Consider the following 21,662-nt stretch of genomic DNA (forward strand, 5'->3'; position numbering starts at 1 on the left):
TGCAAAGGGAGACGACAGGTGTACACGGAGAGCAAGAGTGAAGACGCCGACGCCGACGCCGCCGCCGAGTTGGCAGCGACCGGCGTCAATCCGCCAAGAGAAGATATTGGCAAGTTGCATTCAAGCAAGTGGAAGGACACGTCTATATAGTACATGGAGTGCACCCAATCACACCTTTTGGGGACAAGTAACACATCTCTACGCAAACCGAACACGTCGACACAAACCGAGCCTATTTAAGCAGTAAAGTTAAATCCCGATTTGGTGGCATGTGCTGCATTTCGAGAAATAAATCGAGTGGTGTCAAACCTTTGGTCGTCAAAAATGGGCTGAACTATGTATTCTTTTTCTCGGGGTTTATTATCAGCAATTATTCAAAGACATACAAAGAGTAGGAAAGAACAAACTTCATTTTTCCACCACGTTGGTATACTGGCATTGGCTGGGCATTTATTCCTTTTGCAGTACAAAAAAGTCCCAGTCCCTACAACTCCTAATAAAGCAAACAGAAAGGAAACATTCCGTGAAGTTACCGCCGGCACAGCGGGCCGGGCCGTTGACAATGAATACAATGTACACTGCTTCTTTGATAATATCCATTGGCAAAGCTTGACAATGAGATTTGCAACTGCATCTTCAAGCTCAGTCATCGATTATGGGACGGTGGCAAACAAAGACGTTCGATGGATGGATGGACCGATGTCAAGCATCCAAAGGAGCAGTCAAATGAGGTCAAAGTCTGACCTGCTTTGTCGCTTCCCAAACAGGCGGGACAGCGGCTCCCTCGGACCCGAAGGTCACCCACCTTGAGGCTTACAAAACGAGAATATCCCAGGCGTCTCCCTGGCGGCAGGCATCCCGTGAAAAGATGCGGCGTTGCGGGAACTCGGACCAGTCTCCGGTGCTTTTCGACGCAATTAAGACTCGTGCAACTAAATGAGACCATCATCGCACAAAACCTTCAAACTTTTCCTTCGTGAGCGCTGTCCAAAGTCAAACTCGGTAAGTAAGTGCAAACTTTTGGAGATTCGCTTTGGTGGTGGGAAATGCACCAGTGTGAGGAAATGAGACAAAAGATTTGCTCTTCCACAACCACCGTACGGCACCTGTACATGTTTGAAAGGGATGCTGAGAATCATCATTTACATTGGCATTTCTTCAATGCATTTTCTGGACAGACCGGCCATTTCTTGTGTGGAGGCCAGACATACGACTACAACCGGCTGCACTAATATAGTGCAAAATGATGCCCGGAACAAAACAAAAATGACGGAAGGAAAGAAAGAAAGATGAGATCATAAAAAAATAAAAAAATACAAAAGTTCAACGAAAAAAAGTGTGTGAAATTCAAAATGCTCCGTCCCTTTCTCTTGTGACCAAAAGAACAATGGAGCTTAGCAGGACAAACGTGCCTGAAAAAGGCAAACCTCCACACGTCGGAAGTCAAATCAAGTCGGAAAGGCTTTTGTGAAAGCAAAACAAGAAGAGCGTACCGTGGAGGAAAGCAAATCTGCTAAGGAGACGAGTTGATAGCTCAAGCCTTTTCCACGCTCCTCCTACATGTCGGCGTCTCCGTCATAGGCCAGCGTCAGTGGCTTCAGTCTGTTGTTCATCTGTCGTCGCTGTGCTTTCTTTGGCTTCTTGCTGCCGGACAAAAAGAACCAAAAGCAAACATTTGGGCCCATGATAAAGGCAAGTTAGCTAACTGGGATGCGTGCCGAGCTGCTTCCGCAACACAAAGGCTGATCGTGATGTTGACGCTGGAAGCTCACCTCCGTCAAATGATGAAAATGAAATGATCAAAGATGAATCACAGACAAGGAGGAGGGCAGCGTGGCAGCATGGCAGCATGGCAGCAAATCAAAGTCAGCCAGCCAACAAACAGCCGTTGTCCCGATTAAGTGATTAGCGTTTCAAATTGAGGTGTGGAGCAGTGGAGTGAACGCTGCTGCTGCACATGCTGCTGCTGCGCCTGCTGCTGCTGCTGTGCCTGCAGCCGCGGCTGCGAGGCCGCTTGAGGAGGCTGCTGGACTGCATATTGCTGCTGCTTCTGGTGTTGCCAGAGCTCTTGCTGCTCAAGGTTCTGGCACGACGGGCAGATGTAAGGCACTGTGTAGCTGTTTGGATCCAGCCAGTACACCCCATCTGCAGGGGGCTTGAACTTTGGCTCACGGCAAAGCCAAAAGCCACGACTAAACAGAGAATGTGAAGGCGGAGGGGGAGGGGGGGAGAAAAAAAAAATGAAATGGTGACGATGGACACAAAAACCCTGATTAAACATGGACAGTGACGTCATGGAGATCAAACTTGTAAAATTTGAATCGAATCGGAGGGATTTGCCAGTTGCATCAGACTGGAAGCCTTCTTTCTCTCTTCTGATCCCCATTCAATCACTGGTGATGATGTGAATGAAAGGGAGGGAGGGAGGGAGGGAGGTGTGCTGGTACTTTACCATGCCAAGTAAGTCATTGACATTATAAAGACGAGAAGAACAAAAACTCCTGCTGCTACGCCATATACCCAGGTCTTCAGCTTTCCATCTGTAATCAAACATCGGGAGCGAGTGAGTAATAGAGCATCGACACGGCCATTTTGATCTCTCTACTGTCCTTTTGAATTCAGTCCAATCCAATTTGATCACGGATTGCAATTGCGTCTACCTGGACCGAAAGGCTGCAGGAACCAGGTGCGGCCCACCCTGCCCGGTAGGCTGACTGCCGGTGGCCGGGTGGGGTTGAAGGCCACGATGGTCTTGACGTCTGCTTTGTTGTCACCGCCACTGGGGATCTCCAGCACTGGGATGACCGTGCACTGGTCTAGTAGTCCGTCAGAGGTCATAACCTCTGTGTAGCCCTCCTCGCAGCCACAAACGCCCGACTGACACGCGTACACGGAAAGAAGGAAGGAGGGAGGGAGGGAGGGAGGGAGGGAGGGAGGGAGGAAGGTGGCGACAATTCAAGGAGATTACCAAGGTGACAGACAATATCGCTCCCATCAAGCACACAAAAGAGGGTATTCAAAAGGGCGGGATCTTCAAAAGGTTCACGGCCTGCACGACAAAGGCGGCTGGATTAGCGCCTTTGCTCCCGCTCACCTCTGTACAAAAGGAACGCGGCTCGGTGCAGGGCGGGTGGCAGGATCGCTCGGCCGTCGGCTTGGCTGCGCTCGGGCACCCGCCTGTAATTGACACCGTTGCTGCCGTCAGCCACAAGCAGACCCTCCCTGGCAAATACTACGTTTGGACCTTTCGCAAATGAGTCTGGAATGTGTGCGCATGGTGTGACGTTTGCACGCGTCACCTGTGACATTGAGCCCGTCCGAGCGCTGGCACCAGACGTGCCGCGACGAGCCTCTCCACGGTGCCGCTCGCCAGGCGTATTCCAAACACTGGCCCTCTGAAGAGAGAACGTTCCATCCATTCATTCATTTATTCATTCATTTCACAACTGACGCTCGCTCAATTCAAATGAAAACATATGGAGGACGCTTTGAGGCGGAATGCTGGATTTCAGATACAAAGCACTATTGTGCAAATTTGAACCTGTACACGGCCGGGCCTCCAGCTCCTGTTCCGGACACTGAAGCAGATTCTCAGGGTCTTGAGCCACAACAGCTCGAGAGCGGACCTGCACGGAGCCAAAGCCCAGATCGTCCCCACCAACGCAGCTTAACTGGCACAGACTCCAAACTGTCCAGTCTGTCAGGTAGCATTCCCCTAAGAAGAAGAAAAGAATTTGTATTTGTTTGCATTATTCCAAAAATGATTGAATGAATGGCTTGACTAAAGTGACTTTGTATACCCGGACACGGAACCGTGCAGGACTCCTGCAGTACGACGTGCGTATCGCCTTCCACCACGGGCTCTTGGTCTCCACACAGCTCGTCGTCCACCAGACTCCCTGGGAGATGGCTTCCGTCCGACACCAAGCATGAAATGTTCCTGAAGCGCAAGCCTTGGCCACATCTCGCACCCTGCGGTTGAAGAAAATGTCCCGTAGGATGATTGGGATATCTGGCCGGCCGGAGAGCCACCTCAGACTTGCCGAGCGGCTGACCTCAGACTTGCATTCGGACCAGCCGCTGTATCTCCAGCTGTAGCAGGGCTTCACGAGGCACGGCTTCCACTGCTGCATCTGGCTCGGGCACGGCCGCCCGTCGCCCTGGGGAGCCTGGATGACTGTCCGTCTTCTCCACAGCTTGCCTGAAGACCGGGGGGGGGAAGAGAGAGAGAGAGAGAGAGAGAGACAGACAGAGAGAGAGAGAGACAGACAGAGAGAGCGAGAAAAAATAGAGGCGTTTTTGCCTCATCAGAACGTCTTGGTGACAAGCAGTGGCAAATTCTCACGGTGAACCTGCAACCCTCAAGTCTCCAGATACCTCGGAGTCCGCACGTACGCGTGCAGTCGGACCATGCCGACCACTCGGACAGTTGGCAGTTGACGGGGCACTCCACGACACAAGAGGCGTTCATTTGCCACTTCCTCTCCAGACCAAGCTGAAAGACAAGGATTTGATTGGAGAGGGCGCAAAAGAAAGCAAAAATAGCCAACCCTAACCCAGCCACCTCTTTACAGAACTTTAGGTCAACAGATTTGCCGTCACTCCGCACACAGTCCAGCATGCGGGTTTTGATCCCATTTCCGCAGACCGCTCGATCACTCAGCTGACAAGTACTCCAATCTGCTCAGATCAACGGAGGAAAGACCACGAGGTTTGCAGCCAGCACAATTTGAGCCTGCCGGCCGGCCAGCTCCTTGGCTCTCACCTGTGATGTTGTACGAGTAGTGGAAGCAATTGCTGTTGAGTTTGCAAAACACCGCTTGAGTGCTCAAAGGGCACTCCTTGTCCTTTCCGGGCTGCCTGATTGGATAAGCCCTCCTCTCACGCGTACTGTTCCCGTCACAGGGCTGAGCGACAAACAAATACGTACGTACATACATACAGGTCATCGAGTCAAAGTGCAATTTCTTTGATAAAAAAATCTTGTCTTTATAGAGCTCAAACTTGGCAAGCCATCAGCGGTACAGACGCATCCTATACAAGGGTTACTATGCAGACCACTGCTACCCCACTGGCAAAAAAGCTCAAATGGACACAGAAAGTGCTGCGGATGCACATGCCTTTCTCACCAATGGGCATGGACTCCAGGCTCCCCAGTCTGATAAGACACAGTCCTCTGGACAGGGAAGCTGGCTGTTGCGAGCGCCCACAGGCATCTCCTCCGGATCGCACAGGTAGTCCTCCACCTGCTCCGAGGGGCCGTCGACGGTGTTCAGCATACACCTGTTATACGAAACACGATGGCCTGTCGGCGCTAGCTTGGGCAAAATACAGAGGCGAGGCGAGGGGAGGGGAGGGGAGGGGAGGGGAGGGGAGGCGAGGCGAGGCGAGGCGAGGCGAGGCGAGGCACCACGCCACGGTATGAGCACCTCTTTACCTGACTTTTCTGGTCTGCACACCTTCGCCGCAGTTGTTCTTCAGGTCCACGCTGCTAACCTTCCATCCGCTCCATGGCTCTACCAGCCAAATATACTGGCCGCAGTCACTGACACATGGCACCACTTCATAAACCTGTTTGAAGCAGATTTCAAAGTACGTACACGCCAAAGTATGCGCTGGGGTAATGGTCAACGCTCCTTACTTGTGCCTGTGGTTGAAATGCATTGGACAAAGAAAAGAGAAGAGAAGAGAAACGCTCACGTCATTGACAGGCTCCTCTACGAGACCTTGGCCGAGCTTATCAGAGGACACAACGGCTCACCTGGTTGACGTGGTCAAGTTTGGGGCAAGGCCTCCCACCGTTGTATGGTTTTTCTCGGAGCCATTTGGATCGAACTTTAACGCCGCTGCCGCACGACTTGCTGCATCGTGACCAATTGGACCACTCGCTGAGTTTGCAGTCGGACGGACAGGGAATGATGCAAGCCTCCTCGATGTGTCCTACAAACAATAGGACGACAAATGGAGAACATAAACGGTGGATTGGAATCACACGACTTTGACTCTGAGCCCAAGCTGACAGCTGTCACTTGCGGCCCGGCCCGATTCTTCAAAAGCCCGAAAAAAGCCATCCCTCTCTCTCTCCTCTCCACCTGGGAGGAGAGCTGGATGGCTTTTTTGATGGATGGAACAAGCACAGATTGGCCCAAAGGCTTTGACGTCTTCTCGATTTTCCTTGCCGTGGCTATAAGTCCTCCGTCATTCCTAATTCCCTTTCGTGGCCTTTGCTGGCAGACTCGGAGCGACTACATCCAGTCTGTTGGTCCAGTCCAGACAGATTGGAGCTAATTTCAGCCTGACTGATTAGAACGCAGGCCATATCCAAGAGGACAACAAGCATCGGCCAGCCAGCCAGCCAGGCAGCCAGCCAGCCAGCCAGCCAGCAGGCCAGGCAGCCAGCCAGCCAGCCAGCCCTATGTGGTGGTGGTGGTTGAAGCTTTGTCAGTTGACCTGCCAGCGAGACTAAAAGTGAGTCTCCAGCTGTGTCCCACTTCACTCTAGCGTTGCTCCTATTTGTCAGTCTTTCCTTTTGTTGCTGTGCCAGCTGTGCCCTAGTATCAATAATGAATGGCCAATGTGTGGTTGCACTTTTTGTTTTTTGTCCCCCACGACGACGCCGCCGACGACGACTTCCACTCTCAAGCTTCTCATTAGTCATTGCAGGTTTGTTCTTTGTTTCCATTTCAAAAGTGAAGATCAGCTCACCATGACTGTTGCAACGTGAAGTCTCTACAATGCGGTTATCCTGGTCATAGCAAGCCATAGCTTGGTATCGGTAGCCTTGACCGCACTCCTTGATATCGCCCTGGACCTTCAGGCCCAGTTGTCCTTCGGCGCGGCCGCTCTCGGAAAGTATGCAGTCGGACCAGTTGCCCACGGGCTGGGCGTTGTATTTGTTGCACGGGCAGTACTGAGTCTCACTCAGGGGATACATCTGGTGGTTCCTACACTGCTCTCGCTTCTTGCTCTTACCTGCAACCCATACAAGCATTTGGGAAAATTACTCCTGGACATGAATGTGGAGGAAAATAATGGTGGCATTTTGAGTTTTGAGTGCATTTTGTAGATGTTGTTTTCTTTCTTTCTACGTACGTATATGCGCTTACCCACAAGCGTGCGTTTGCGGACCCTGACCCCCACACAGTCGGCTGTGCAAGGGGAAAATTTGGACCAGTTGCTCAATTGGCAGTCCTCCTGGCAGGGCAGCTGGCAGAGCTGGGTGAGAGGCGGCATGGACCTGAAGAACTTCAGACAAGCTTCGATATCCGCCTGCCCACCATCCTGCCTCCGGCATGACACGGCTATGGGGGGGTTGTTAATGGATGGATGGATAGACGGACGGACGGAGGGACGACACGGTGCAGAGAAGGCTTTACTCTCCATTGCTAATGCAGATATGCTACAACAGCAAAGAAATACAGGTCAAAGCAAAAACGTTAAAATGTTTCATCATTGAATGAAAGAGAGAGGCTCGTCTATTAAGCCTACTTTGACAGGTGCTAAATCCTAGCAAGAGACATCATCAAAGTGGTGGAGCAGGATGCGCATCATTGGATTAGATCATGGACTCAATACGCATGTCAGAGAGCGGGAGAGGAATTTGAGCGCCAACGTCTGCCAGGATTCTCTTCTACTAGCACTGGCTTCATGTCCAGTCACTTTGAGAAGCGCTGTATGGGTTATTCTGCTTCTTCATCAAGCAAACAAGGCTTTTCCAAAGACTCCACTATATCTTAGGTTTCCAGAAGCGACAACGCGTTCTCACCTCGAACCTGTAGGCCCGATCCACAGGTTTCCTGAGCCCCAGGGCTGTCCTGACGGACTGACCATGGAACCATTTGGCATCTTCGCCATTTATGCGTTTTCCATCTAAAGCAAGAAAGCCTTTAGTACTCGTGTTTAAAAGCCTGCGTGGGTTGCGGACCAAAGAAATCCATGCGCAACTCATAGTGTTGACAAAATGAAATTGGCTTGTGAAAAGGGACTTGTACCTGTATCCTGGACAGACAGAAGGAGCATCACTCTCTCGCTCTTGTGTCAGCACTTCTGGACACTCCTGTCCTCCATTGGCTGGGAAGTGGATGACGACACGTTTTCTGTATTGCTTTGTCTTGCCACCTGCAGGCAAGCAAAGGACAGACAAGAAAAGATTCCCCACAGTCAATGACAAAGGCTGCCTCTAGCAAAAGAGTTTGGCCTTCAATAGAACGTTCCATCCCTGGACAAAATGGCCCTTTCCCATATGCTGAAGCCAACCAACCTTTTGGACATGTTGACGGATAGGGGCTCCACTCACTGTACGGGCTGAGCAAGCAGTCCCTTTTGCAAGGCAAGAAGCAGGGCCTGACCGTGTCTGGGCGCAGGCTCTCTGGACACCTGAAAGCATTGACATTGGCTTTGGCTGGCAGTCTTCCAACGGCGGGCGGCGCTCACAGCCATTAGAAGACTGCCTTGTCTGATGCGAACAAAAAAATAGACCGATATACACGGATATCCTGCGGCACCAGCGTGTAGCCGTCATCTGCAAAAGCATGCTCCAATGACAGGATAGTAGTCATTTCCATACACCGCCTGGGGGCTTTGCTACTCTGCTGCCAAAATCATACAACATCCTTGGCCCCAGCAGACGTCTAGGGAAGGAATCGACCCGGCCGCATGTGTGAAGACGCTAGCCATCTCTGCCGCGATAGTCATGTGACAGACGGAAGAAAGAAAGAAAGAAAGAAGGCTTTCCGCTGGGAATGACAGCGAGCGAGCGAGCGTTCAGTCATCGAGCTGATCAATGATGAGCATCTGAAATGAAGCCCTCCCTCCATCCCAACCTCCCTCCCTCCCTCCATCCCTCCATCCCTCCCTCCCTCCCTCCCTCCCTCCCTCCCTCCAAAACTCCAATCGATTGGACTCACTTTTTGGGCGGAACCTGGCCCACGTTAACCCGGACGCAGATGACCTTGCGAGTCTGCATCCCGACAGAGCACGAGGACCGGTCTATGGATGCGTTGGTCGCTGGGATGGAGGAGTCCTCTGTGCACTGTCCCCAGATGCCCGTCTGCCAGTGGTACACCGTGCACGGGTGCTGGTTGCAGCTCCTCACCTCCTGCAGGCTACTGATATTGGGGCACTGGATTCCACCTATTAAAGGACAAGACTCATCACTTGCTTTGTCCTTCTACTTGAGTCCGAGCATGAATTGAAGGAGGAGCTATAGGTTCATTGATTTGTATCTGTAAGACACAAGAGAATTGTTGATATGAGCCCTGGGGTGAAAATGGCTGGTGATCAGAATAAGCTCTCTTGCACTTGACGTGACCTTCTTCACCACAAAGCCAGAATAAGGTCTTGCACTTGACTTCACCACAAAACCATGTCACTACTGGCCACGCTTGCCTGAGGAGATGCTCAGCCATTAGCGCTGAAATGGGAATGACGGGCTCTTCAAAGAGAAAAAGCTTCTTCAGTGTGATGAGCATTCCTAGGTCAGGGTGTCAAACAAGATGTACGAGTTCAGCGTGAGCTCCAATTGGACCTTAAACAAACAAAACGTGGTCCTATCTGTACGACTTCCGCATGAACTCCAATTGGAGCTTCAAAGAGTATCGCTATCCCTTTGAAAGGCGTTTGATTCGGAGTGTTGCCGCTTACCCTCTCCTGCATTGTAGGCCAAAATGGAGCGCGCTCTGCTCTGCTTGCCTTCCGTACTTTTTCCAGAGCAGGTGTGGGAACACGGGGACCACTGGGTCCAAGTGCTGAGGGCGCAGTCCTTTGGACAAGGCACCTCGCAGATGACCGGCATGGGCAGGATGGCATCGCGGCAAAGTTGCGTCTCGGCACGTTGGCCTGACACGAAGGCTCGTGTTATCATCGTGCCGCTTGGACACACACACGCAGGCAGACAGAAGAAAAGCATGCAAACAAAAAAACAATCAGCTCCAACAAACCGTCAGTGTTGACACACTGAACTTGAGGACTGCGTGTTCCGGGTCCACATTCCCTGTCATTGTCAGGGACGCACTCTTCCAGCTTGAGCACAAGCCACTCGTAGCATCTGGGCTCTTCGCACGGTATGGCCTCCACTAAGTGCGGGCAATTTGCTGTGCCGCCTGTCGGATGGTTGACGATTTGACGCTTCCTCATTTTGAAGCCTGTTGACAGTGACAAGAAGAAGAAGAAGACGAAAAAGCAGTCAATGGCAACAACATCACTCACTAAGAAATGCCTCTTTTTTGTCTTTCCGCTCCCCCTAAAACGCTGCTTTGAAGAAAGCGTGGCACGGCCAAATGGACATGGACCGACGCTCCATACCTTTCTTTGCACTTTGATCCTGGCACTTTTCATAGGTGCACGGTCCCCAGGCACTCCAAGACGAAAGCCGACACTCCACCGGACAGTTGATGTGGCAGAGCTGGGTGGTGTTGGGGGGAATGCCCACACACAGATCACTGTTGACTGGTCGCAGTGCTGAATGGAACACACATTGTATATGGACGTATATGTGCATATCTTATCCCTTTCTGGCTGCAAGGTCATCCATCCATCCATCCATCCATCCATCCATCAGCTCGCTGTGCCACACAGGGACTCAGACTCATTGGGATGCAAATGGCCTTCTTCTGGGCTCAAACAAGCATTAGGTCACCGCGACCACCTATTTTGGAGCTTCCACGTCGAATATGGTGAAAGTAAAAAAACACAATCGGATGACAATGCACAATGAACAGCACATTTGCCTCAAATAGTCTCTTTTGATTGGAACGAAGAGCGATTTCAAGAACAAGTGCATGCCGAGCGTCTCGTTAAGATCTGCTTCAATCCCAAAGCCATTCCATAGCATTTCTTCTATTCACACTTGAGCAGGTTGGCTTCTATTTCCTGCCGGCAAAGGTGTGAAACTCAACGCTGGCCGTTAACTGAATTGGCAATGCGAAATGTGACACCTGAAAGTGGCTGGCTGGCTGGCTGGCTGGCTGCGTGCGTGCGTGCTCGCGAGCAGACGATGGCAATCATTTTCACTTCAGCTTCCAGATGGAGCCGTGTCAACGGATAAGCACGAGCAGTCACTGGCCGCAAGCTCATTTTTCAGCTCTTGGTGGCTTTTGCGTGCACATTTGCATGGATTCAAATGGTGAAGTCGCCCATTTCAAATGAGTTAAATTGTCATTTCTGGTCCTAACATGTACAGGAAAGCAGGGGACGGCAACCTAACAGATGTTAGGGCTCAGATGGGCCCCAACAGATGAACTTTCACCCATGTTATTCATGTGGTGATGAAAGTGCTTTGAGCTGCTACCTTTTCCTTCCTTCCATCCATCCATCCATCCATCCATCCATCCATCCATCCATCCATCCAGTCACCAAACAAGTGCTCAGCTTCCCTCATGTTTACTTGAGCTACAGCTGGCTGGCCCTGACAGATGTCAACGTTTGATCCAATATTAGGGAGAAATAGATGTCACACAAAAGCCCTGTATTGGACCTGTGACACCTCAGCAAATATTCAAGCCATATCATATAGCAAGATTCCGTATTTTGCAAGCTTCACGCACAGAATTGCCAATGGCTATTTGAAATTGGAAAGAGATGGATGACCTTCTTTGCTCGCGAGGTGGGACGGCGGATCTCCAGCGGCCAGGACGCAGTAAACCTCTCGAGACTGAATGCCACCTCCGCACAAGCCAGTCTGGTTTCCTCTCCGCCGGTCCTGTTGGCTCAGCAACGCGTCCACCCTGCATTCGGACCACTCGGTGCTCTTCCACGTGTAACTGCGGAAAGATGTGCATTGGAGATTGTACCGTAGCTCACAAACAAACGTGGCAAATGGCGATGAAGAAACAAGTTACGCAATGCAGGGTGGCGCCAGCGTTTCTCCTTGAGGATTGCACGGCTCCTTCTCTTCCAGCTCGGGACACCGGGTCCCTCCTCCCACGGAGAACTGGCTGACTTTTCGAGCGCGGGTCCGCTGGCCCTCGGGCCCGGCGCAGTCCTTGGAGCAAGCCGACCATTGGGACCATTGGGTCACGTTGCAGTCTTTGGTGACGACGCACGCTTGGAAGGTGACTGGCAGCGATTGGTGCGAGCACAGACTGGAAGGAAATAACGGCGGCAAAGGCAAAGCCAAAGGCAAAGCCACAGCCAAGCAGTCTGGTCAGACGTGGGCTCGCTCTTTCGGCACAACCGGCGCCACTTACCTTAGAGCCTCAACAGCGCCACTCTTATGCACACAGGAGACTTCTCTGGTCTGGTACCCAATTTGCAAATCCCAGAACTTGCCTCCTGGGCGGTTCTGACGGTTCCTGTGGCGTCTCTTTTTGATGAGCTCTCGGGTCTCGGGATCCTTAGCCTTTGCCTTCTCCCTCAACCTCTCTCGGGTGAGTTTGTTCTTCTCCCGTTTCTCTTTGTTTTTGGCCTTTCTCTGCCGCTCCGGCGCTCTGTGGGCTTTTGCGTTCACCTTGCTCCATTTCCTCGCTGGCGCTTTGTCTGCCTGCCGGGGAAGTTGATCCTTCTGCATGTCCGCCTCTTTGGGCCGTTGGAGCCCCTCTCTCCTGTGTTTGTCCAGTCTTGCGGCTTGTTTTTGGCCTCCCTTTTTGGCCGCTGGATGACTTCCTCCCTCAGCTTGTCTGGCCTGTCTGGAGACGACGGGCACGGAGCAGGGGCCCCAGGCCCCGACTCTCAGGCTGTACAGGCTCTCCTCTCCCTGGCAGGGTCCCGGTTGGCACGTCTGAAACTCGGTCAGGTTAGAGCAGGCGGCGCCGTCGAATAAGGGCGGGGCCAGAACGGCGCGAATTCTGTTCTGCAAGCCCATGCCGCAAGTCTTGGAACAGGGCGTCCACGGACTAAACTCGGACAGGACGCAATCCCGAGGGCAGGGGATAAGACAGGCCTGCTCCAGGCGGGGTTTGGGTTCAAAGTATTCACAGATGGCCTCCTCCGCCGGTCGGCCGTCCACTTTGTGGACGCAGCCCACGTCGCGGCTCTGTACGCCCTCCTCGCCCCGAGCGCAGAGGGCGGCGGGGGAGCGCCCTCCCGCGCCGCGCACGGCCAGGCATGGGGTCCATGCGCCCACTTGCCAGTCGTAGAGCTCCTTGTGGCCGTCGCACACGCGAAAGCACTTTTGGCGGTTGTCGGGCCGTTGCGTCTGGTTACAGTTTGTTTGGAGGGTGGTCCAGCCTTCGGAGTGAGCGCACCACACCGCTCGGCTCTGGCTGCCTCCCGGACCGCACTCGCTGCCCATGCATCGACCCCACGCACCTGAAACGAATCGGAAATTCGGCTTAGCTGGAGGGGGGGAGGCAGGGAGGGAGGGAGGTAGGTAGGTAGGTAGGGAGGGAGGGAGGTGGATGCTTCCAAATGACTGACGGAAGGAAGGAAGGAAGGAAGGTTGGGTGAAAGCCCAAAATGAGCAACTTGGGGAGGATGCTAAGGCTTGGGGCATGTTTGACTGCCTGCAGAAGAAGACAAGTCGAATAGTCAAATGTAGGTGATCCACACACACGCACACACAAAGAAACAAACAAACAAAACCATTGTTGGGCAAAGATGCCATTTGCATCCCATGATGTATTTCTTTTCAATCTCAACCTCAAAGGCCTGCTGCTTGCGGTGTGAAAATGTGAGCAGTCATGGAAAGTAGCAGCAGCGAGGAGGCTGGAAATCAATGTCGCTGATGATACGGGATGCAAATGATGCGTTTGTAGCACTTGTGGTGAGTTCCTGAACAGGCTGGCTGCAAATGTGGGTGTGTTTTTACCGAAGTCAAATTCCTTGTTTGGCACGAATAAAAAAACTCTTGAATCTGTTGAATCTTGAAATTGTCGACTGCAAGTAATGAATGATTCAATGCTGCCATCAGACCGCGTTGTTCCTGGATGACGCGCGCGTGGGAACGCTGATGAAATGCACCCATACGTCCACAGCTTCACCCAAGACATGACTAAAGAGTGCATGTACTTCAGGCTTACGTCTGATCATGCAACACTAGTGAAGCTTGGCCGCTTATGGGCCAAGAAATACAGAGCAAAACAAATATGACAATGCGCCACTGAATGATGGAGGATGGATGACACACAACACACACGGACAGATCTGGCTTCTTTATTGCGTGGATGACAACAAACGCTATTGCGGCCTGGGAGAAACAAGTGTGCAGGCCATTTGTATTTTCCTGATCAGTGGTGTCAATGCAATGCAATGCAATGCAATGCAATGCAGAGTCATTGGCCAGCTTTGGAGGCAGGATCAGCTTGGTGACATTTCAAATTGCCCCCAGCCTATATTTGAAAGTCATTGTTGAAGTGGGGGCAATTATTATTCAAATCATGATGCTCAGAAAGCAATGTTACCGTGACACTGCCACTGCTTTGGGATCAAGGCGTGCTGCAGCCTGCAAGCTGTACCTCCTGTGTCTGGCACCCACGCCGTCAAGTACGCCAATGCAATACCGCATTTCCACTTGCAACATAGTAGTAAGCTGCAATGCGAGACATTGTTTCCTGATTGTAGTCCAATTGACTCGATCAACGATGACGCTAGATTGTTTACAGCAGCTATTCAGCTCTTTCGTTGGCTGCAGGTAAGTGCGCAGAGAGAAAGACAAGAAGAGGAAGAAACACCTTGATGAAAAGCCCTTAATGCCGCTTAGGACAATCCTCCAGCGCGTTCCCTGGATCTCATAAAGCTTTCCAGGAATATCAATTAGCCAAAGGGAAACAGGGCTTTAACTAGAGTAGGACGGCATCAAATAGCAAGCACACCACCAACAATCCATTTGCTTCTATCCCATTCTCAAGCACAGAATACACACTTTGCTTCCTTCCTTCTTCCGGGGCACGTCGTGTGCGTGTGCGTGTGCGTGTGTATGATGCCAAAATGTTGCCATTGACATTTCTGGATCTATTAGTGAGCCCAATATGTCTGCTGCTTGCCTGCACGTGAGCAGAGTCATGGCCGAGTTATTCCGTGGACTTCCGTCTGTTGCGCAAACTGTGCTGGACTGAAAAAAGGTCGAATGGTTTGAAGGAAGCAAATGATGGCGTTTGAGCTTGTATCTGTATTCAGCTTCCCCGACTCACGGCACCATACTTGACTTGCTATAGTCCCCCATTTTTCAGATGTAATGAGGCAACCCTAGCTCACTCAATGACTTAAAGTTAAAGTCCCAATGATGGTCTCACACACACACACGCACACATCTGGGTGTGGTGAAATTTGTCCTCTGCATTGAACCCATCCCGTGGCGGTCTTGACATTTGGGAGACCTGCTTGCAAAAAAAAACGCCTTAGTAGGAAACAACAAATGTGCTCGTATTAAAAGAGAGTTAGGTACTCACTCAATAGGTTTATGAATTTCACTCAGGGCAGGCAGTTTACTGCGAAGATGAAGCATTGTCAAACCCACAGAGGTTGATTGCTGCAATTTGCCACTTCATAGCCAATCTTACTTTTCAATCCATGCAGCTTTAAATAGGTTGCTCCCTATTTCTGGCCAAATACAAGTAGGTACAGCGCACGATGATGCTACAGTATATTCCACACAGCCAATGGCTTCCTTTCCACTCTCCTCAGTTGGAAGCTGAGGGGTCATTTAACACAAGCGGGGGGGGGGGGGGGGGGGGGGGGTATTTTTAATTCTAATGTGGGAGGAGGCAATGAGGACAATGGGGGGGAAGAACAAAGGGGAGAGCCACGTGCAAAGTGAGTCAACATTGCCACAAATGACAACAATACAGGGATGATACCTCGATAGGCTGGCTGGCTGGCTGGCTGGCTGCTTTCACAAATAGCATGGGGCATTTTTGGAATCAGGGATCAGCTGTAATTGACCTGGATTTCCATGTCAAGGCTTCCAACCTGCTAAGAGGCTCCAAGCAATGGTGAGCCATCATGACCACCAACATCTGTCTGCTCTTTGTTTGCACCTCATGACTACATTTAGAAATAGTGACTTAAATAAGAACAATTGTGACCTCCAAATCTTCCCTTTTGAATCGATACTGCGAATGAACAGTGAAGTCAAAGGCCACCTTGTCCAAATCATCAGCATCGTTCTTTCAAACTGGCATAGTAGAATATTATGGATGGATTTTTTTTTTTTCAAGGACTTGACTCCACTCAAAGCTTGTATTGATTCTATGCAGGCGGAACTACATTACTGGAACTCGAAGGATTGATCAGCTGCTGCTATTGCACATTGATCCAGCATAACAGTGAAATGAAACAGACGGCAACCAGAACCAGCTGCAGCCCCCCCCCCCCCCCCATCTTTCCAGGTTGGGGGGATCCATCCTCCTCCTCCTCCGTCCCTCCCTCCGTTCTGCTCATTGGAGCATGCATTAGTATTGTGTCCCTCTGACCATGTGCTCAGAGTGAATGAGCCTTGAGTGGTGCAAGGCACCACCCAAAACAACAGTGGAATTGTGCATCCCAGCTTGCCAATCCCTTCATCTTTGAAAATGGCCCTTTTGGCTGGGCTGGGCTGGGCAGCGATGCATCCACTACATATTTGTCAACAATTGCACACGTGTCAAAGTGTGACGAATGAGTCCAATAGAAGCAGCGTCCAAGACATTGAGCGTTGCTATGGCACAAGCAGCTGACCTGAGGGAATGCAGTAGATCACATCCTACCTATCTATATCGTCGTGTCAGGTGCTGCAACATCAAAATGACTAGGGATCCAACTTTGAGAATGATACCATTTCCTCTAAGTGCACAGTCAATCCGTAGATGCAAAGATTGCACTACCATTACGTTTTTGATTACGCTTGAATGTAAAAATGATGACAAAAAACAAACTGACTCAGTAAGCGGATCAGCACTCGGCAGCGAGTGCAAAACATACCTGTTTGCCAAATGTAGGTGGCTTTAATTGCCACTGCTGCCTGTGCATCCAGCTCCCAGATGGAGAGAAAGAGCAGCGCTAAGAAGCTCCACAGCAAGGCTCCCCTTTTCAGCACCCCCATCTTCCCAACAGCCCGATGGCCACTGCCAGCCACCGCTCGCTGGCTGGCTGGCTGGCTGGCTGGCTGGCTGGCTCAGCAGGCACTGTACTTCCCAATGCAGATAAAAAGAAGAAGCCAAGGCAGCCACGAGGTGAAGATCAACTCAAGTGTGTGCTGCGCGCGCCCGCGTGCGTGCCTTCTTCTGCTTTGCTTTTGTCCACCCCAGCGTATCCAAGAGGCAATCCTGGTGGATGCAGGACGGAGGACTGGACTGGACTGGACTGGCTCTTCTCTGTCTCTCTTTCCTTCCTGGCTCCTTGATGAGGAACAATGATGTTTGGCACCAATAACACAAGGAACAATAGAGCCAGCCCTAAATCCACCTTGCTGCTGCTGCTGCTGCTGCTGCTGCTGCTGCTGCTGCTGCTGCTGCTGCTGCTGCTGCTGCTGCTGCTAGTATGCCGGTTGATGCCGCACCTCCCTCCCCCTCCCAGCCTCCCTCCCTCCCCCTCACTCCTACATGCCCACCCACTCTACCCTTCCTCTTTTTCAGATCCACCCCAGTCCAAATAAACAAACAAAAATCTTCTACACTGATGGAGGCACATTTTCCGTCAATTCAGATTATTAATATTATTATTATTGAAATGCAAACCATCTTAAGAATGAGGCTTCTTTATTTTGATCCATACCCTATCAGGAACAAAGAGACTATAATCCAAGCATAATAAATGGCATTGGTTGGGTGCAATCCACAACTGCTTACCAAGCTTTTGTATCATCGTGATCTTTCCATTGACACCCCCTCCACACACACACACATGCACACTTTGGCTTAAGAGTGAGGGGCCAACACAGTAGGGGCATGCTTTTAGAGAGTCCTACTTCTGCTTGGATTTAACTGGGTTATTACACTCAATCACACAAAGCATTGGGGTCACAGCGTCAGAAGATTTGGGCCCATTCTTACCTGCCAATAGCCACCATGCAAAAAAAGCCCATCCCATCCCATCCGACTTGTGGTAGAGGCCATGGAAAATGCACCAGCCTTGTATGGAACTCTCAAATGCTATTCTGGATGAATACGTTTCCATGTTCACGCACCAAAAATGGCATTCCTACGTGTTTTCTAAGTTTCCCTCGTTCAACACACCTGATTCAATGATCAGGCTCCTGCAGAACGTGAGGATGAACTGATCATTTGAATCAAAGTCAAAGTCAATGTCTGCTTTATTGTCAACGTCTTCACATGCCGAGACACACAAACAGATCGAAATTACGTTTTCTCTATCCCACGGTGACAAGACATATAAGTAAACGACGCAATATAAAAAACAAGAAGGCACAAACAATAAATAAATAATAATAATAATAAAAATAGCGAACGAGGGAAAACGTGTAGGAATGCGCCCCCCCCCTCCCCACGAGGACTCGAGTTTGAAACCCCTGATGTATAACGTAAGCCAAAAGCATAGACTATAGATTTCTGCTCTGCTCCTGTCCTCTGTTTGACCTGTACTTATGAGAGTCTATTGCACCAGTGCCGCCGCCCGCAGCTGTCAAAAAAAAAAAAAAAAAAAAAACATGGCTGACCTATATTCTAGGAATATCACTCTTCAGTACAATCCTTGAATAAAAGATCTACAAGGGGAGTAGTAGAAATGGAAAAGGCATTGCTTGATGGATGGATTGGATTGATTTCAATGTCAAGTGCACATTGAAAGTCCTACAAATTCAAGTGAGCTGCAGTTTTCCTGCAAGCTCCCCGTCCGTTATGCTCTTGCTTCTACTGAAAAACATGATGTAGCCAATGTTGACTTGAGTGTCACAACTATGCTTGGACCTAGTTGCTGATGTGGCGGCGGCAGGGGGGGGGGGGACGACGACTCAACTGGAGCAGCATAACTAAAGCCACGCTTCTATTTTGTTGGGTTGTTTTTTTTCAGAAATAAACCACAATTCATTTTTGTACACATTGCTTTTAGAGCTTGCTACTGCTATCAACGCCATTCCTGTTTGATGTTGTCCAAGAAAGCTGCATGTTCAACTTCATGGATGGAAGTTGTCCCAAGAAAGCAAAAGTAGGCCAGTTACTAGAAAATTGTCGGAATGCGCTGTAATCCCGAGATGACGACGTACTGTGACGCTGATATTGATATTATGCTTAGCGGATTTGCTTGAATCCTTTGCCACTTGCCAAAGCCTCGATTTCACGCAGCGGGCGGGCGGCCGGCCGCTCGCCTCCCCGATAAAGTCTGGAAATTGAAGACATGTCCGTTTGGATCAAAGGCATCCCATCTCAAGATGCAAGCGCAATGGGGCTTTTTCTTGCTTTTGCTTTTTTTTTTTTTTTACGGCACGGGTTCAGCAGGCAGGCAGGCAGGCAGGCAGCCATGCAGGCAGCCATGCAGGCAGGCAGTTGCCGTGCCCAAGGGTGGCATGAAAAGCTCCAGATTGCGCACTCTACCAATTGGGTAAGTGCGCTGCGGAATCATTGAGCGAGCGGCAAGCGTGTGATTGGTGTTAAGCAGAATGACAAGCAGAGGGAAACCTGGAGCTTCCTGGAGCTTCCTGTCTCTGGGAAGGAATAGCGCTCTACAGCTCTCATTGGTAGAGCCTCAAAGATCCTGGGGGGGGTCGAGGGGAGTGCAGAGTGGGGGTTTGCTTGCTGGGGGATGGGATGGGAAAGGAAAATGGGGTTAGAATCATGGCACGGGGAAAAACAAGCAACATCAACTTTGTGATCTAATCACTTCACAACTACAAATGAGGTCAAATGACTTTCATGTGAAAAGGCCACGAGATTCTACTCGTAATACCTACATAGATCAAATCTATTGTTCACTTTAATCAAAACCATTGTGGGTGCAATGGAGATTGCAAGGCCTCCATTTCAATGATGCCAAGTGATCAGAAAGCGAACAACGTAGCCGAGATGATTCCAACGTTGAAAAGATCAATCAAACAATGGTCTCAAAGTCTATGCACGCACAACATGACTGTGTACATTGATGCTTTGCCTTCAGCACTGGAAGTATTCTCATCATTCTCATGATGCACTTTGCCATTACTGTACCATTTTGAAGGTTGTGGCTCATACCAAAGACTCTAAAAATGGGAGCCATTGCCTCCCTGCTTGGCACTCAGCATGAAGGGTTGGAATTGGGGGGTTAGATCACCAAATGATTCCCCAGCGCGGCAGCCCCGCTGCTACTCACTGCTCCCCTCTCCCCCAGGGGATGGATCCAAATCACACGGGGATGACTTCAATGCAGAGGACTAATTTCACCACACCCAGATGTGTGTGTGTGACCATCATTGGGGCTTTAAAATAAATAAATCCACCGCTTGCCACACGCATCTTTCTTTCCTAGTATCAACAAACACACTATTAATACAAGTGGCCCGAGGCTGTGTGGCAAGGCAAGGCAAGGCAAGGCAGGATGCTTGCTGCACTGACTCTCTTGTTCCTAGCAACGCCGCACAGCAAGAATACAGCTTCGGAGAACTCCTGATTAACCCTGACACTCAGTCTGACACAATCACTGCCTACTCCACCAGTCAATGAAAATGACAGCAATTTGATCTTGAGGACTGTAACGCAACCAAGTGATAGATTTTGTTCTCTGAATCCTCGTGTGAGTTTATTAAACTGCTGTCCTCTAAACGTATGGTGCTTGCTTCGACGCACATAACGACATGGTGTCAGAAGACGTCTCGGACCTGCCCTCTGTGTATTGAGTGGTGTTTTTTTTCTTCGCCGTGCTCCGAAGTGCGAGGGGAATTAAGTGAAGGCTGACTATGGCGGAAGGATTTCGCAGGCCAGACCCTCTTGTTTTTGAAGGAGACGTTGCCGAGAATTGGCGTATTTTTGAAAGTGAATATGACATTTTTATCGAGGCTGCACACGCGGATAAACCTGCCAAGACAAAAGCGTACATCCTCCTCAACCTTGCAGGAGCAGAAGCCATTGAACGGGAGCGTTCATTTGTATACGCTGCGGAAGTTAGAGCGCCAGGAGAAAATGGAGCCGTTATGGTCCCGGCCGAGTCTCGGGAAGACCCCACGTGTCTCAAGCGAAAATTTCGAGAAATGTGCAATCCACAACACAACAAGACGATGGAAAGGCACAAGTTTCACACTCGAAATCAGAAGCAAGGTGAGACTATTGAATCTTTCATCAGTGATTTGAAGATAAAAGCAAAGAGTTGCCACTTTGCAGAGCTCACGGACGAATTGATTTGTGATAGAATCGTGTGTGGCATCAACAACGACAGTATAAGAAAGGCTCTGCTACGCGATAGTGACTTGACCCTCGCTAAGGCAATTTCTATCTGCCGTATTTATGAAATGACCGAGGAAAACACAAAAGCATTAACTCTGCAAGTAAACCCTGTGGATGCGCTACAACAAAGCTCCAATAGAGGACTGTACAGGTCAAGAAATAAGAAAGCAAATCAATATGATTCAAAGAACATCACTACTTGTGATCATTGTGGAGGCAGCCACCCAGCGCAAAGGGATAGATGTCCAGCGTTTGGCTTGAAATGTCACAAATGTGGAAAGATGAATCATTTCAAGGATTGCTGCAAGTCAAAGCCAGCGTATCACAACACAGAAAGAAAGAGTTTCACAAAGAAAAGCTCCACTAGAAGACCAGTGTATCACGTGAAGGTCGAGCAAGAGAAAGAATACACCGCTGATGATGATACATACTATGTAGATGGAA

At 50.3% G+C, this 21,662-nt stretch overlaps 1 protein-coding gene across 1 annotated transcript; it reads right to left on the minus strand.

Moving 5' to 3' along the window:
* Positions 1-341: 341 nt before the first annotated feature.
* thsd7aa (thrombospondin, type I, domain containing 7Aa) lies at positions 342-17,327 on the minus strand. Its single transcript, XM_061267366.1, has 28 exons — positions 16,834-17,327; positions 12,186-13,245; positions 11,838-12,080; positions 11,587-11,759; positions 10,303-10,458; positions 9,939-10,142; positions 9,643-9,837; positions 8,907-9,132; positions 8,261-8,376; positions 7,992-8,118; positions 7,766-7,869; positions 7,107-7,301; positions 6,706-6,972; positions 5,762-5,940; positions 5,642-5,647; positions 5,438-5,571; positions 5,130-5,283; positions 4,766-4,907; positions 4,565-4,680; positions 4,378-4,495; positions 4,056-4,201; positions 3,801-3,972; positions 3,542-3,715; positions 3,300-3,395; positions 3,095-3,177; positions 2,661-2,877; positions 2,453-2,540; positions 342-1,644 (listed from the first exon to the last, which is right to left on the minus strand). The coding sequence occupies exons 1-28, from the start codon at positions 16,952-16,954 to the stop codon at positions 1,557-1,559; spliced, it is 5,100 nt and encodes a 1,699-aa protein (XP_061123350.1). The 5' UTR covers positions 16,955-17,327; the 3' UTR covers positions 342-1,556.
* Between the last annotated feature and the right edge of the window lie 4,335 nt (positions 17,328-21,662).

This window comes from Syngnathus typhle, linkage group LG20 (genome assembly GCF_033458585.1).
Source record: "Syngnathus typhle isolate RoL2023-S1 ecotype Sweden linkage group LG20, RoL_Styp_1.0, whole genome shotgun sequence".
In the NCBI taxonomy this organism is placed as follows: domain Eukaryota; kingdom Metazoa; phylum Chordata; class Actinopteri; order Syngnathiformes; family Syngnathidae; genus Syngnathus; species Syngnathus typhle.

Excerpts from the sequence above, each read along its gene's own strand:
- thsd7aa (XM_061267366.1), bottom strand. The coding sequence starts at position 16,954 with ATGGGGGTGCTGAAAAGGGGAGCCTTGCTGTGGAGCTTCTTAGCGCTG. Across the intron at positions 12,081-12,185 it reads GGCGCTGTTGAGGCTCTAAG|TCTGTGCTCGCACCAATCGC; the intron begins GTAAGTGGCGCC and ends ATTTCCTTCCAG. Across the intron at positions 7,870-7,991 it reads TCTGTCTGTCCAGGATACAG|ATGGAAAACGCATAAATGGC; the intron begins GTACAAGTCCCT and ends TTCTTGCTTTAG.